Source organism: Zootoca vivipara, chromosome 7, assembly GCF_965207765.1.
Source record: "Zootoca vivipara chromosome 7, rZooViv2.hap1.1, whole genome shotgun sequence".
Lineage (NCBI taxonomy): Eukaryota > Metazoa > Chordata > Lepidosauria > Squamata > Lacertidae > Zootoca > Zootoca vivipara.
In genome coordinates, this window is record NC_142590.1 from 20,485,575 (window position 1) to 20,498,524 (window position 12,950).

The window sequence follows — 12,950 nt, forward strand, 5'->3', positions numbered from 1 at the left end:
TGGAAAGATTAATTTGACTACTAAGAAGTAATCAGGTGCTTGGGGTATAAGGAGAAATTATGCTCTTCCTCTAATTAAATCAAAGGGAGGGTCACTTACACAAGCACTTTATAACAGCACAGGCAGGATTAATTCATTTTGCACTGCTTTTATCCCAGCCTGCTTGTTCATAGATTGCAAAGTAAGCATTTTTCTCATGAGTGATTTTTTTTTGGGGGGGGGCGGGGGTCCATATGGTATTTGGTTGTAAGTACCAAGTAGGACAATCTAGCAACAGGAAAGGGCTGGGATCCAAGTGGCTATAACAATAAATGGGAATAGGTAATTAGGTCCTGCAGTATTCCTGCAATGGCTTTTACAACTTTTAAACAAATCTGTTTTTCTATAAAAAAGAGGTTCCAGAATTTGCCATGAAAACCTCCCTTGTTCTCTTAGAATGGCAATAACGTCCACCTGAGAGGTGCCCAAGTTCTGGCGAGTTCTGACTGGGCAAAAATGGCCTGTCTATGAGCGTTTGATAAATTTAATCATTTCAAGGTTCATGTCCCACTTACAACATTGCATACTCAAAGCAGCATAATTTGACAGCAGTTCCATGGGAAAATACGTTGTACAGTGGTACCTTGATTCTTGAACGGCTTAGTTGTTGAACAAATCGGCTCCCGAATGCCGCAAACCCAGAAGTGTTCCGGTTTGCAAACGTTTTTCGGAAGCTGAACATCCGATGCAGCGTCCGATTGAGTCCAGGAAGCTCCTGCAGCCAACTGGAAGTCGCGGCATGGTTTTTGAACGGTTTTGGGAGTCAAACGCACTCCTGGAACGGATCGAGTTCGAGAACCAAGGTACCACTGTATGCTGTACTAAACAAATGCGGTCAAATTCATAAGGGGGAAAAAACCACTCCCGTAACAGTAGTATACCTGCAGTGCAATCCTATGTAATATGGTATACATGTCTTCCCGGAAATAAGCTCTGTTGAATTTGCTTCCTCAGCAAATAAAATGTCAGGGTGGGATGCAATGACATATCAAGCTGATGTAAAAGTTCACTGAGTCAAGGAACCACCTGGAACATGGTGTAAACACCTGGAACATGGTGTTGACAAGATAGAGCACTATAACACCTCTGTGCTAGCATTGCAGGGGGTTGGACTAGAGCAGGGTTCCCCAAACTAAGGCCCAGGGGCCGGATGTGGCCCAATCGCCTTCTAAATCCGGCCCGCGGACGGTCCAGGAATCAGCATGTTTTTACATGAATAGAATGTGTCCTTTTATTTAAAATGCATCTCTGGGTTTATTTGTGGAGCCTCCCTGGTGTTTTTACATGATTATAATGTGTGCTTTTATTTAAAATGCATCTCTGGGTTATTTGTGGGGCATAGGAATTCGTTCATATTTCCCCCCCAAAATATAGTCCGGCCCCCCACAAGGTCTGAGGGACAGTGTACCGGCCCCCCTGCTGAAAAAGTTTGCTGACCCCTCGACTAGAGGGTCCCTTCCAACTCTACAATTCTGTGATTCTATAATAATTGGCACTAGCAAGGGCACTGTTACACCAAGTTCATAAACGATGCAAATATGGCTGGAAACAGTGCCTAGAATGAATGAACTTCCTTGCACCATTCCAGACACTACATTGACACAACAGCATGTGCTTATTTCTTTAGCACTGCAGGATACCCAGCACAGCATGGATAATTTCTAGGGCTGGGCGATATATCAATACATCATGAAAAACCGGTTTCAAGTCCATATTGTGATACCGGTTTTATAGTTTTTGGCCTGGCAATATACTGTGTGTGTGTGTGTGTGTGTGTGTGCGCGCTATTCAAAAATCACAATGGGGGGGGGCACGAAGCCAGCCAATGCCTCTACATAGCTCCATCCTTATTTCAGACATTGTAATATATCAGTATTTTGCAATTTTTCTCTGGTGATACATCACTGTGTTGAAAACCAGGTATCTCCAAGACCTAATAATTCCCACTTGCCAGCTAGGTGCCACTCTGTTGATATCCTACCATGACTCTATGGATCAGTGTTAACATTCTGTGAAGCTAAAAAGCTTATGTGCACCCCCTGGTTGCAGAATATGGCTTAGCAACCAGCTTAACAACTGTTGGTCTAATCACTGTTTCCTGTTCACAGAGATACAAGAAGCCGTCACCGAGATTGTTCTAGCTGATTTATTCACTTGGTATTTTCTCTTAGGTTGAAATCCTTGATTGGAAGACAAAGCAACAATTATGCTTTTTGGAAAAGGTAAATAATCATAACGTTATTACTACAATTTAACCGAATTTTGAGTGATCTGTGTGCTTTAGATATATTTTCTTAGTAATTGTTTAAAGGATCCTGTTTGAGATGGATCAGCATACGGTAATTTTCCTCCATATCACAGATAGGGAAGCTCACCCTTAATTTCTTGTTTCCTAAAATGTAAAAAGGAACCAATGAGCTTGACAATCCTTTTTTTTGAATGCCTGCATGCTTATATATATATATATTTGCTTCCTAGGTTGAGCCAAATGCTACAATAAGTGATATCAGGCTAATGTTCCATAAATTATGTAAGTATATGTATTTTTCAAAAGAATCCATGTTTAAAAAGTGAGGGAAGCTTTCCAGAAATGCTTGAATTATATGTCATTGCATGGAGCCTGAGTGCCACTGATATCCTCTGTCATACAAGCCCTGTATCTTCTTCTATGTACTTTGAAACAATTATAGTAAACCTGTTAAAAAAGTAGTTATACCCCCCCTTCCTTGGTTGCCCTTCCACCAATTTGGTAATTTGGTAATATTTGTAAATTCAAAAGTTCTTTGTTTGTGGCACAGACACTCCTGCCCCAGTGCTAGGAAACTGAGCAGACATTATTATTATTATTATTATTATTATTATTATTATTATTTATTGTGCCATTTTTTTGTCCCTACAGATCCTCAGTGGTATCCCTCAAGGCAGTCTATAAGGCTTGATCCCAGTAAGTATTATATAGTGAAGTATTATTATTTCATTTAAGTACAACTTTTCTTATCTTGGAGCAGTTTATAGTGAAATGCAAAACCCCATTACGTACACTATTGCTGTATCATCCAAAAGATGTATTAATGTTAACTGGTAGCCACAGAAACTATAAAACTCCAATAACATTAAAGGATCTGTCAATCAAGAGAGGTCTATAATCCTGCAGTCGTAGATAGACCAATGGCTGCCTCCATGTTTATCGTGTGTATGCTTGGGTAAAACAGCTCAAGGGATGGAGCGAGGACTTAACATGGAAGATGTGGGCCATGCAAGCTGAGAATGTCTCTTGCTGTCTTTCCAAGTGAGAATGACGATGCTGTCAGGCCAGCGGGTCCTTTTCTGGTCTTGGGATTTTGGGAGATGCCCAACTTTACTACCATCTGCAGCTGGCCTTGGACAGGACACTGGAGAAGGAGTGGTGCTACAAAACCATGTGTGCATATATAAAACAGTTGCCATGCAACACTTACTGCTACACTTTTTATCTCTTCGGCTATTCAAGCTACTCCGAACAATGTGCTTATGGGAGAGGCCATAGTTCCGTTGCTTTGCCTTTCTCAGGATCATTGGTCAACTCTTGACATCTTGTGTTTAGGTTTTTTTTTGGGTATTGGGACTGGGAAATACCCTTGCCTGAGCCAGTGGGGAGCTGCTGCATGATTGTGGGGGGTAGTCAGTTCTACACTAGACAGGTCAGTGGTAGGGCTGATCAGTACAGTATATCCTTGTGTCTTCCCAAACCAGTTTGAAGTCCAAATCATGATACTGGTTCCATAATTTTTGACCTGGCTATATATCACAAATGATATGTGTGTCTGTGTGCTATGCAAAAATCAAAATGTGGAGGAAACCATGAAGCCAGCCAGTGCCTCTGCATAGCTCCATCCTTATTTCAGATATCGTGACCTACCACTATATTGCAATGTTTAGCTGGGGGAAAAACACAATGTTGAAAACCGGATATTGCCTAACCCTAGTCAGTAAGGCTGTATATAGTTCTCACACGCCCTCGCCCCACGCTCCGGGTGAACATGGAATTTAATTGGAGCAATAAATGCAAAAGTGTTATTAGGTCAGCAGGAAATGCAGGCTTTTTGATTAGGAGTCATATGCTTCAGCGTTCCTTTTCGGCTGTCAAGCACTTAAAATTTTTTCTCTCTTCTTCTCAGAAGGAAAATCACTGAGGGATGAAGAAGCCCTTCAGCTGCTCCCTGTTGGCACAACCGCTACGCTCTATTTTAAAGATTTAGGGCCCCAAATAGGATGGACAATGGTGAGCTTCAAAGCCTCAAATGTTTTAATAACTGTTTGCCTTAATTAATCCTTGCATCACTTTCTCCTTGTGCTGGCGGGCAGGTCCCCAGTTGTGCTTTGGTTTGCCAACTAGCACAATTGGTAGGGGTCTCTCCCCACCCCTGCCATCTTTTTCTTTCTCTCTCGTTTGCTCTCCCGTCCCTTTTGTGTGTGTGTGTGTCTGATTTATAAGATGGTGGGGTGAAGAATCCAGGGGGGGGGGGAGAATAGAATTGCCACAAATACTTGGCAGGCAAACACATTGCAAAGCAGCAGCAGTTGCTTGGCAACACGACAAAACACAGCTTGTGGAGGCAATGGCAATTAGGGGGTGTAGCAAGAAACAACAACACAGGGATCAAGTTTTCCTAAATTAGGGCGAGAGACCCAGAGGCAGGCCAGCTGCTTGTCCCAGTCCTATTGAACAGGACCGTCAGCAACAGAATAGTGACCCTGGACCCTTCTTTCTTTTATTCTGACTGAGCCACAGTGCCTGCAGAAATTCAACAGGTGAAGTCTTTCCGAGACATAAGGACATAGATATTTTCCCAGTTGACTTCTGTCTGTCACACCTGTTCAAGACACACATTGGCCTGATTGGAAAAGCTAGCATGAAAGCTTTTACAAAGGCAAAGCTGAAATCTGTGGGAACAGGAGATAAGGAATTTCCTATCCAAAGCTCCCCCCCGCCCCTGCCCCTCCCCCTGCCCCAATGCCTTCCTGCTTCCCCTTTAGTATGCCCTGTTATATTGCTGATAACTTACAAAGCTGAAAGCAGTAGTTTGAAATACGTATATATAAAAAATAGTATAATTCACACCCAAGTTCTCTACTGCTGGGCATAACTGTTTCTCATCCTCCAAGCTTCTCATTTGGACATTCCTGCATAGATGGAGGAGTCCTTGGCTGGGTTCCAACATAAGCACATGCTGTGAAAGGGGACATGGGGAGAGGGGAAGGAGGGGAAGCAAAGGAACTAGCAATGTGTTGGAATCCGTGGCATTAAGAGGAAGTAAGTGGTTCATGCTGAGCCAAATTTAGGACTAGGTGTCTTCTGCCTTTCATCCTGCCAGGATAACCCAAGTTATGCAATCTGTGTGAATTGTGCAGTTTGAGCATTTTTGCATCGTTAGTTGTCTTATTCTGCTTGCACTTTTTAGAGGAAGGATGAGGCACCAAAGGCCTGATGACTAGATACTCTGCTCTGGTTTCTGAATTTTCACCAGAACTTGCAATTCATGTCTTCAGAAACACGAAGGCTGCAGACTTCCTAAAGCAGCAGCTTAGATTACTCGCATGCCAAGTTGTGTTCTCAGTCCCAACTGCACCCCACCAAAAATAATGCATGGACCTTGTAAAGTTGCCTGATCCATGCTATATGCCCTCTTCAATGGGGTCTTGCATGGATAGGGATAAAATGCTGGCACAAACTGTGTGTATATGAAATAGCAAATGCTTATTGAACATCTGTAGTGATTGGAATAACAGCACACAGTGTTGGCGTAAGGAACCAAACCATGGCCAATGTCTTGACTAAAGCACACACCCTCCCCATTTTTTAATTGTTTGCCCACTTGAAAATCTTTTGATGCTCAGGACCCTTTCCCCCCAATAAACACAGACAAAAATGCCTATTCCTCCCCCCCAAAAAACAGACAAAACCAACTTTATACCCACCCATGAAAAGCAACAGACAAGAAAGCAAGACAGCAACCTCCCTCAAAACAGGCAACCCTCCCACCAACACACACCTAAATAAAGGGGCAAAGGGCCTTGACAGGTGTCATGTCTGAGGGTGCCCACAGGTGCCGTATTGGGGACCTCAGTTTCCTTTTCTCTGGCATTCAGTGCCGCTGAGAATTGCCGTGGTAACCACCTAACAATCTCTCTCTTTTTTGCAGGTATTCTTAATAGAATATACGGGCCCATTGTTCATCTATTTTGCGTTTTATTTCCGTATGCCTTTTATCTATGGCCTGGATGACAGGTTTTCCTCGAGCCGGCATCCCGTAGTTAAGTAAGTCGCACTTCTAAGGCCGGAGGATTTAATTCTTGGGTTTGCCCGCAACTTTATTCCGAAATGTCTTGCCGTATTTGTGTCTCTCTAGCTTTCTGAAACGCTTTTATCTTGCTGTTTCTAGCTTGGCATGTATCTGCCATTCTTTCCACTACATCAAAAGGTTGATTGAAACAATATTTGTTCATCGGTTCTCCCATGGGACTATGCCACTGAGGAATATTGTTAAGGTAAATTTGCCACACAATCTACTCACAGCCCTTCTGTAAAATTCAGATCTGGCCGCCACCTTCAGCACGGCAGTAACCAAATCCTTGGCACGGCTTTTGGGGTACGGTGCTGCCTTCTGCCACTCACAATGTTAACATCGATGTAACCTGTTAACATGAACACCTCACTACTGAAGCTTGTTTTTTCCACATTACCATTTTTATTTCTTCCATAGTTTTTTCTCTGACTGTTGCTCTATAGCCACTTAATCCCTTCTAGCCAAGCGCAAAGGTCCTCCTTGACAGTGTGAGTTTTCCCAGCTCAGTGCTTTGCATAGCAAAGGTCCCGGGTTCAATCCTTGGCATCTCCAGCTAGGGCTGGGAAATCAGGGGAAGCCTCTGCCAGTCCTTGTATACAGTTCTGAGCTAGATGGACCAATGGCCTGGTGCCATACAAGGCAGCTTCCTATGCTTCTGAGCTTACTTTTGGCTCCCATCTAGGGAGCTAGTGGGCTTATTGCAGCACACAAGCTGGAACTGGGCTTGTAGGCCTGTTGCTGAAAATGACTGCTGCCTTGTTGGATTCCTAGGGGCCCAGCTCTTTGGGGGGCCCCAATGTTTTGGGGGGAACTGGGACCCCCAATGTTCAAAAGAAATTGGGGCCAAGCATGAAGCTGAGTGTGGTTTCAGTAGTTGTTGACTCTTTCTCCTGCCACTGCCACCCGCCATGAGGGGGAAGAAGAGGCCAATCGTGGAGCCCAGTGTGGTGTGATGTGGCTTTAGTGGCCGGTGGCTACTCTTCCAGCTGTGTAAGGGAAAGACAGGGGAAGCAGCCCCAGGCCAGTGGCAGCAGGAGGAAGTGTTGGCTGAGCGCTAGAGAGGAGGAACCACCGGCCATTGAAGCCACGCTACCACCATGTACAGCTCTGCCCTCCAGCTCCTCTGTTCTGACGTGCACATGCACGCCATCGAGGCCCTCCATCTCCCTTGCAAAGTTGGCGTCTCTGCAGCCACTGATGGGGATGAGAGCAGAAAAACACACTGCATGCTGATGTCATTGCACAGTTAAACCTATTTGAAAAATTGGCATGGGACTACTGTGTGGTCCTGTTGCATTTCCTAGTTCAGCCCCATTTACTTCCAGGTCACCTTCAATAACCCATAGCGATTGCCACACATATAGCAACCACGCCCAGCCACTCTGCCACATTCCTTCCAGCTTTCACTCCTCTCTGTCCCTACATCTCTGCAGTGTTGCCACATGGCCTGAGCCCTTGCACCTATCTCTTACCCATGTTCAGGCTCCCTACACCCCACTCTGTAGAGCTGCTGTTTTCCTTCACAACTTGTTTCCCCAGTAGTCTTGTTTTCTCAGTTGCTTCCTTGTTAGTCTTCTCCACCTGAAAGAGGAGACAGGGCCGTTTTTGAGAATGAGAAATTTGATCTACAGCAATTGTCGGTGAACACTGTACAGTTTGGAAAATTGTTTTCTTTTTTTATGTTGGTTATCTCCACACACCTCCTGAGACATGACCCATGTGGTCCTTGCCCAGACTGACAAGTGAGAGGCAACAGGGGTAGAAGCTATTACCGTCTTGCAGTTCCCATTCCCCAATTGGTCCCTTCAGTCCTGATAACGTTAGTGGGAATTGTGATATCATCATGACATGATCTGTGGCTTCCACTGATGTGCTCTGAGGTACCACCCTGTGAAGGAAACGTCTGATGTTTTCTAGCCCATAGACATGTTCTGCATTTTCTGCTTTTCTCTGTGAACACACTCTGGGTTTAAGCTCTGACCTATATAGCATGCTAGGGCCAGTCCTCACGTTAAAATTAAAATAAAATCATGTGGTGTAGCCCTTGGGGAACTGAACCATTCAGAATGCTTATGGGGGATAGAATTGCTCGAATGTTCTCCCATGCTAAAAACTCCTTCAAGGTGGAAATAAAACACACCTGGGAGAAAGTCTGTGTACTACTGTTATGTACTACCATTCCTCATCTAGTGTGGTGCTTTTTAAATTATTAAGTGGAGAGTATATATTATATTTCGCCTACAGTGTGAAGTGACACTATATCAAAATGGTTGTCCCTTGTGTCCCTAACCCTAACCCTAACCCTAACCCTAACCCTCCTTGGCTGAAATCTTTGGTAGGTGCAGAGTGCTTCACAGAAAATCCGCCTTAGCTATCTTAAACATACACTGGAAGCAGAGTATTATTAAATAATTCCATCTAGATGGCAAATAAGAATGGTTAGACTGTGCATTTGAAATACACTTGATTAAGCTGTTCTGTTAGGTGGCAATTGAAAAAAACTTGCTTTGCGTGAATGCCTGCCTTGTTGGTGTTTCTAGGCCTGTAACCTTTGCATGAATTCAGTTTGACTACTCTTTCCTGCAGTGCCCAGTACCTGTTTTAGAAGTAACTTTTAGAGATCCAGCTTGTAGCACCCACAGGACCTTGGTGATTTCAGGAAACGTGGGACCGCTTCTGGGCTCATAATCTGAAACCACTGGCATGGGGGCACTGTTGGTTGACAAGCAGTGCCTACCCTTGGGAGTTCTCTTGTCTTGTCACTACATTTTGTTTGATGGTGTGGGACATTCAGGGAGGCCATATTTGGAGGTGCTGGTATTCCCAAAGTGCATATCACATGGATGTTGATGTGTCTCTGGTGGCAGCCCAATTCCCAAGGCGCTTTTGTTGTAGACTGGTGTTAACATATGAACTCGGCCGTAGGATCAGCAACGCATAGAGTGCCTTGTTCCAGCAAATCTACCTGTGCTCATAATGAGTAACATTTTCTGACAGCTTGTATAAAACAGCTTGAATAAAATACTTTATTTGGCCTGGCATGTGGGAGATTTTACTGGGGTTGGAGGCGGAGGGAGGAATAGACTCTTAATTGATGGGATAGACTAAAATTCTATTTAGGAAATGCTATTATATATATATGTTGTGTAGAATGGCTGATGGAATTGCATAGTACCGTTGGCAGTTCCTGTTAATATGGCTATATGAAGAGAAAAGTTAGTGGTTTTTAACTAATGAAATGGATCCAAATGTGCTTGCTACGGCAGTGATGAAATGAATATTTTTGGTTTCTTCTTAGATCTTCTGCTTCCTGCCTGTAACCCCACTTAATATTTTAAAGACAAAAAGTAGCAAGGATTATTCATGTTGCACATGAACATGTTCACCTATATGGTACCCAAGATTTCTGTGATCTTTCCACACACTTTTCCTTAGTTTCCACATAAGGCTATAGACCTCCTTGGATAGGATACAGCTCTTAAGAGTGCGGTTCTCTGAGATGTTTGCAGAAGTCCTTTCGATGGCGCTTTAAGTGCTTCTAGTAAGCCCTATGCTGAATGACAGTGCATCTGAAGAATAAGTTGGCTAGTGGCAGCTGGCCAGTTATTTTATTACTGCTATCAATTTCAGGTGAAGTGGAGATCACTTACTCTACAGTCTGTTATTCAGACTGGCTTATGTTATTATATAGTTCACATTAATTACAGCATTTACCATTCGATCTGGTCCAGTGCGGATACTGATCCTTAAAAAATATTTTTATTCTGTCTCAGAAGAACATCAAGATTGGGTGAGAACAACCATAGCCACTGATGGCTTGCCTATACAGTAGCTGCTTTGGTTATTGTCAGGACCTAGTCAAAAAAATCCCTCTGTATCATCTTCTAGCATACTCACCTGGGAGATTCCACAGTGTGGAACTGTCTACAGCAGGGGTCCCCAAACTACGGCCCCCGGGCCGGATGCGGCCCAATCGGCCTTCCAATCCGGCCCGCGACGACTCCCGCCGCCCGCTGCCGCCGCCCGCTCTCACGGCGCGCGGCGCAGCGACGATCTAAAAAATCGGCAAAAAAATCGCCGAAAATCCTTTGTGCGCATGCGTATGGGCCTCTCCCGACCCGGAAGAGGTCATTTCTGGTGCACTTCCGGGTCGGGGGAGGCCCATACGCATGCGCACAAGCGATTTTTGGCGATTTTTCCCCCACCCGTGTGCGTGTGCGCATGCGCACGGGCGCGCACTCCCCCGCCCTCCGGCCCGCTGCGCGCGCACTCCCCTGCCCTCCGGCCCACCGCGCGGTCGGCGCGGCGGGCACCGGCCCGCCGCGCAGAAAGTCTGGGGACCCCTGGTCTACAGTTACACAATGCAAAGTGAAGACACACACAATATTTTTAAACCAGTAGAGGTCCCTAGGAAAAGGGATTGATTGTTAAACTACTATGGTAATTATACAGTTGTACTTTGGAAATTGAATTGAATCCGTTCCGGAAGTCCATTTGACTTCCAAAATGTTCAGAAACCAAAGCGCTGCTTCTGATTGGCTGCAGAAAGCTCCTGCAGCCAATTGGAAGTCGCAGAGGCCCATCGGACGTTTGGGTTCCAGAACACTCACTTCCAGGTTTGCGGCGTTCGGGAGCCAAAACATCCGAGTACCAAGGAGTTTGGGATCCAAGTTACAACTGTAGTTCTGTGAGGGGGGGTTGTTAACCAGTCTCAGCACCTTAACAAATTACAGTTCCCAGGATTCTTTGGCTGTTTAAAGTTGTTTGGTGCTGATTTACCTATAAAGTGCAGATAGGTCCTTAGTTAGGATTTCTTGACCTGGCCTTTCAGATGTTAGAATCATACAACTGGAAGGAAACCTGAGGGTTATCTAGTCCAACCCCGTGCATTGCAGGGCCCCATTGTTGGACAACTCCCACCATCACTGAACGTTGGCAATGTGGCTGATGCAAGTTGCGTTCCAGCAACATTTGGAGAAGAACTTTCCTCTATGCTACAAGCAAATGAACATCAAATCCAGGCTTAGCAAATAACTGTGAAGAAAATGTTCTCATTTTAAGAGCTATTTCCTTAAAATTTCTCCTCTCTTCTAAAATTCATAAAAGTTGGGTTTCTTGGCTGAATGTTGTCAAATAATGGGCATGTCCAGGTCTTTCCCCCCCCCCCCAGTCAGAACTCACCAGAACTGAGTTCTGGCACCTCTCAAGTGGCTGCCATTGCCATTCTAAGAGAACAATTTTTCTTGAAAAAAATAGCACTGGGCAATAATAATTAGAATGGACTTCTGTTTAGTAGTGAAATAGCTGACAGGAAGTGGGCTTGTCTCAATAAAGGCAGGAGAAACATTAGGAGTTTCCGTATGCTCTGTTCTTGGGCATACATTTTTGTGGGTGTCTCTCCCTCAGGGTAAGAGCAGAGAGAAAGCTTTGTCCCTCCTCTCAACTGTTGCTAATTTAGGGAGCAATTTTGTGTTCCCTGGACTGAGGGGCTGTAGGATTATGATGACCTCCCTCTCTATGGGAGATCCACCTGGACAAATGGTGGAAAGTTAAATGGTAGAGCCAGAAACTGAATTCTTCCAGAGACAGGTTTGGATTTGCCAAAGCTGCTATTTCCCAGAAAGGGTTTTTTTTTAAAAAAAAGGGCCAGCCCTGGAACTGGTATACCAGTTCCTCACCTATTAGTGTCAACTCAACAGGAGAGAATTGAAAGTGCTGCCCTCCTCCTGTTCTGGATGGCGCAAACCACATACAGTGGTACCTCTACTTACGAATTTAATGCGTTCCGAATGCACATTTGTAAGTCGAAAAAAATTGCAAGTCGAATCCCATAGGAATTCATTGGGACAAAAAATTCGTAAGTAGAAGCAACCCTATCTAAAAATTCATGAGTAGAAAAAATCCTATCTAAACCGCATCCAAGATGGCGGACGGAGCTCCATTCGTAAGTAGAAACATTCATAAGTAGAGTTATTTGTAAGTAGAGGTACCACTGTAATCACTTTAGGATGGCTCTGTTGGCTTGTTCCATAGAACTTAATAAGAAGCATCAAACGGAGTCATTCCTTGCATAGCCCCTACCTAGGATTTGCTTCTTAGCCACATAAAGGTGTGACAAAGAAATGGAACCCGGGAATTGGTATGGATATGCATCACAAACGTACATGGATTAAATCGTAGCAATAGCCCCGCATAATGTAAAACATGAACACAAATATAAATGGGTTCTCCCCCCCCTTTTCCTTTTTTCTTTTCTTTTTTTACAGAATTGTTTCTATTACTGGGGATTCACTGCCTGGCTTGCTTATTATATCAACCATCCTCTTTACACACCGCCCTGTAAGTAGCAACATAACACACATTTTACTTTTTATTTCGTTTCAGCATTTCATTAACGGTGCTAATTGAGTGCTAAATTGAACCTTCCGGTAACTTGTTTTTGTCTTGCAGCTTATGGACAAAAGCAGGTCAATCTCGCTTTGATCATGTTCCTGGTGAGTAAGTTGCAAATATAAATAGTATATTGTAAGAAATTCCCTTTGCTGTACTTTAGATGGAACAGGCAAATGCAGATGTACAAATGGC

At 44.2% G+C, this 12,950-nt stretch overlaps 1 protein-coding gene across 8 annotated transcripts in view; it reads left to right on the forward strand.

Annotated features, from left to right (window-relative positions):
• LOC118088377 (very-long-chain enoyl-CoA reductase-like) overlaps positions 1-12,950 on the forward strand; it is a 57,532-nt gene that overhangs the window by 5,848 nt on the left and 38,734 nt on the right. For all 8 annotated transcript variants that reach the window (XR_015950788.1, XR_015950789.1, XM_035121981.3 and 5 more), the window contains exons 2-9: positions 2,211-2,261; positions 2,518-2,569; positions 2,939-2,983; positions 4,197-4,300; positions 6,222-6,337; positions 6,462-6,567; positions 12,632-12,704; positions 12,816-12,859. Coding sequence is in view for 6 of the 8 variants with exons in the window: in XM_035121981.3 (XP_034977872.2) it covers positions 2,211-2,261; positions 2,518-2,569; positions 2,939-2,983; positions 4,197-4,300; positions 6,222-6,337; positions 6,462-6,567; positions 12,632-12,704; positions 12,816-12,859 (591 nt within the window). In the remaining 2 variants the exon portion in view is untranslated. The remainder of the gene's footprint in view (positions 1-2,210; positions 2,262-2,517; positions 2,570-2,938; positions 2,984-4,196; positions 4,301-6,221; positions 6,338-6,461; positions 6,568-12,631; positions 12,705-12,815; positions 12,860-12,950) is intronic.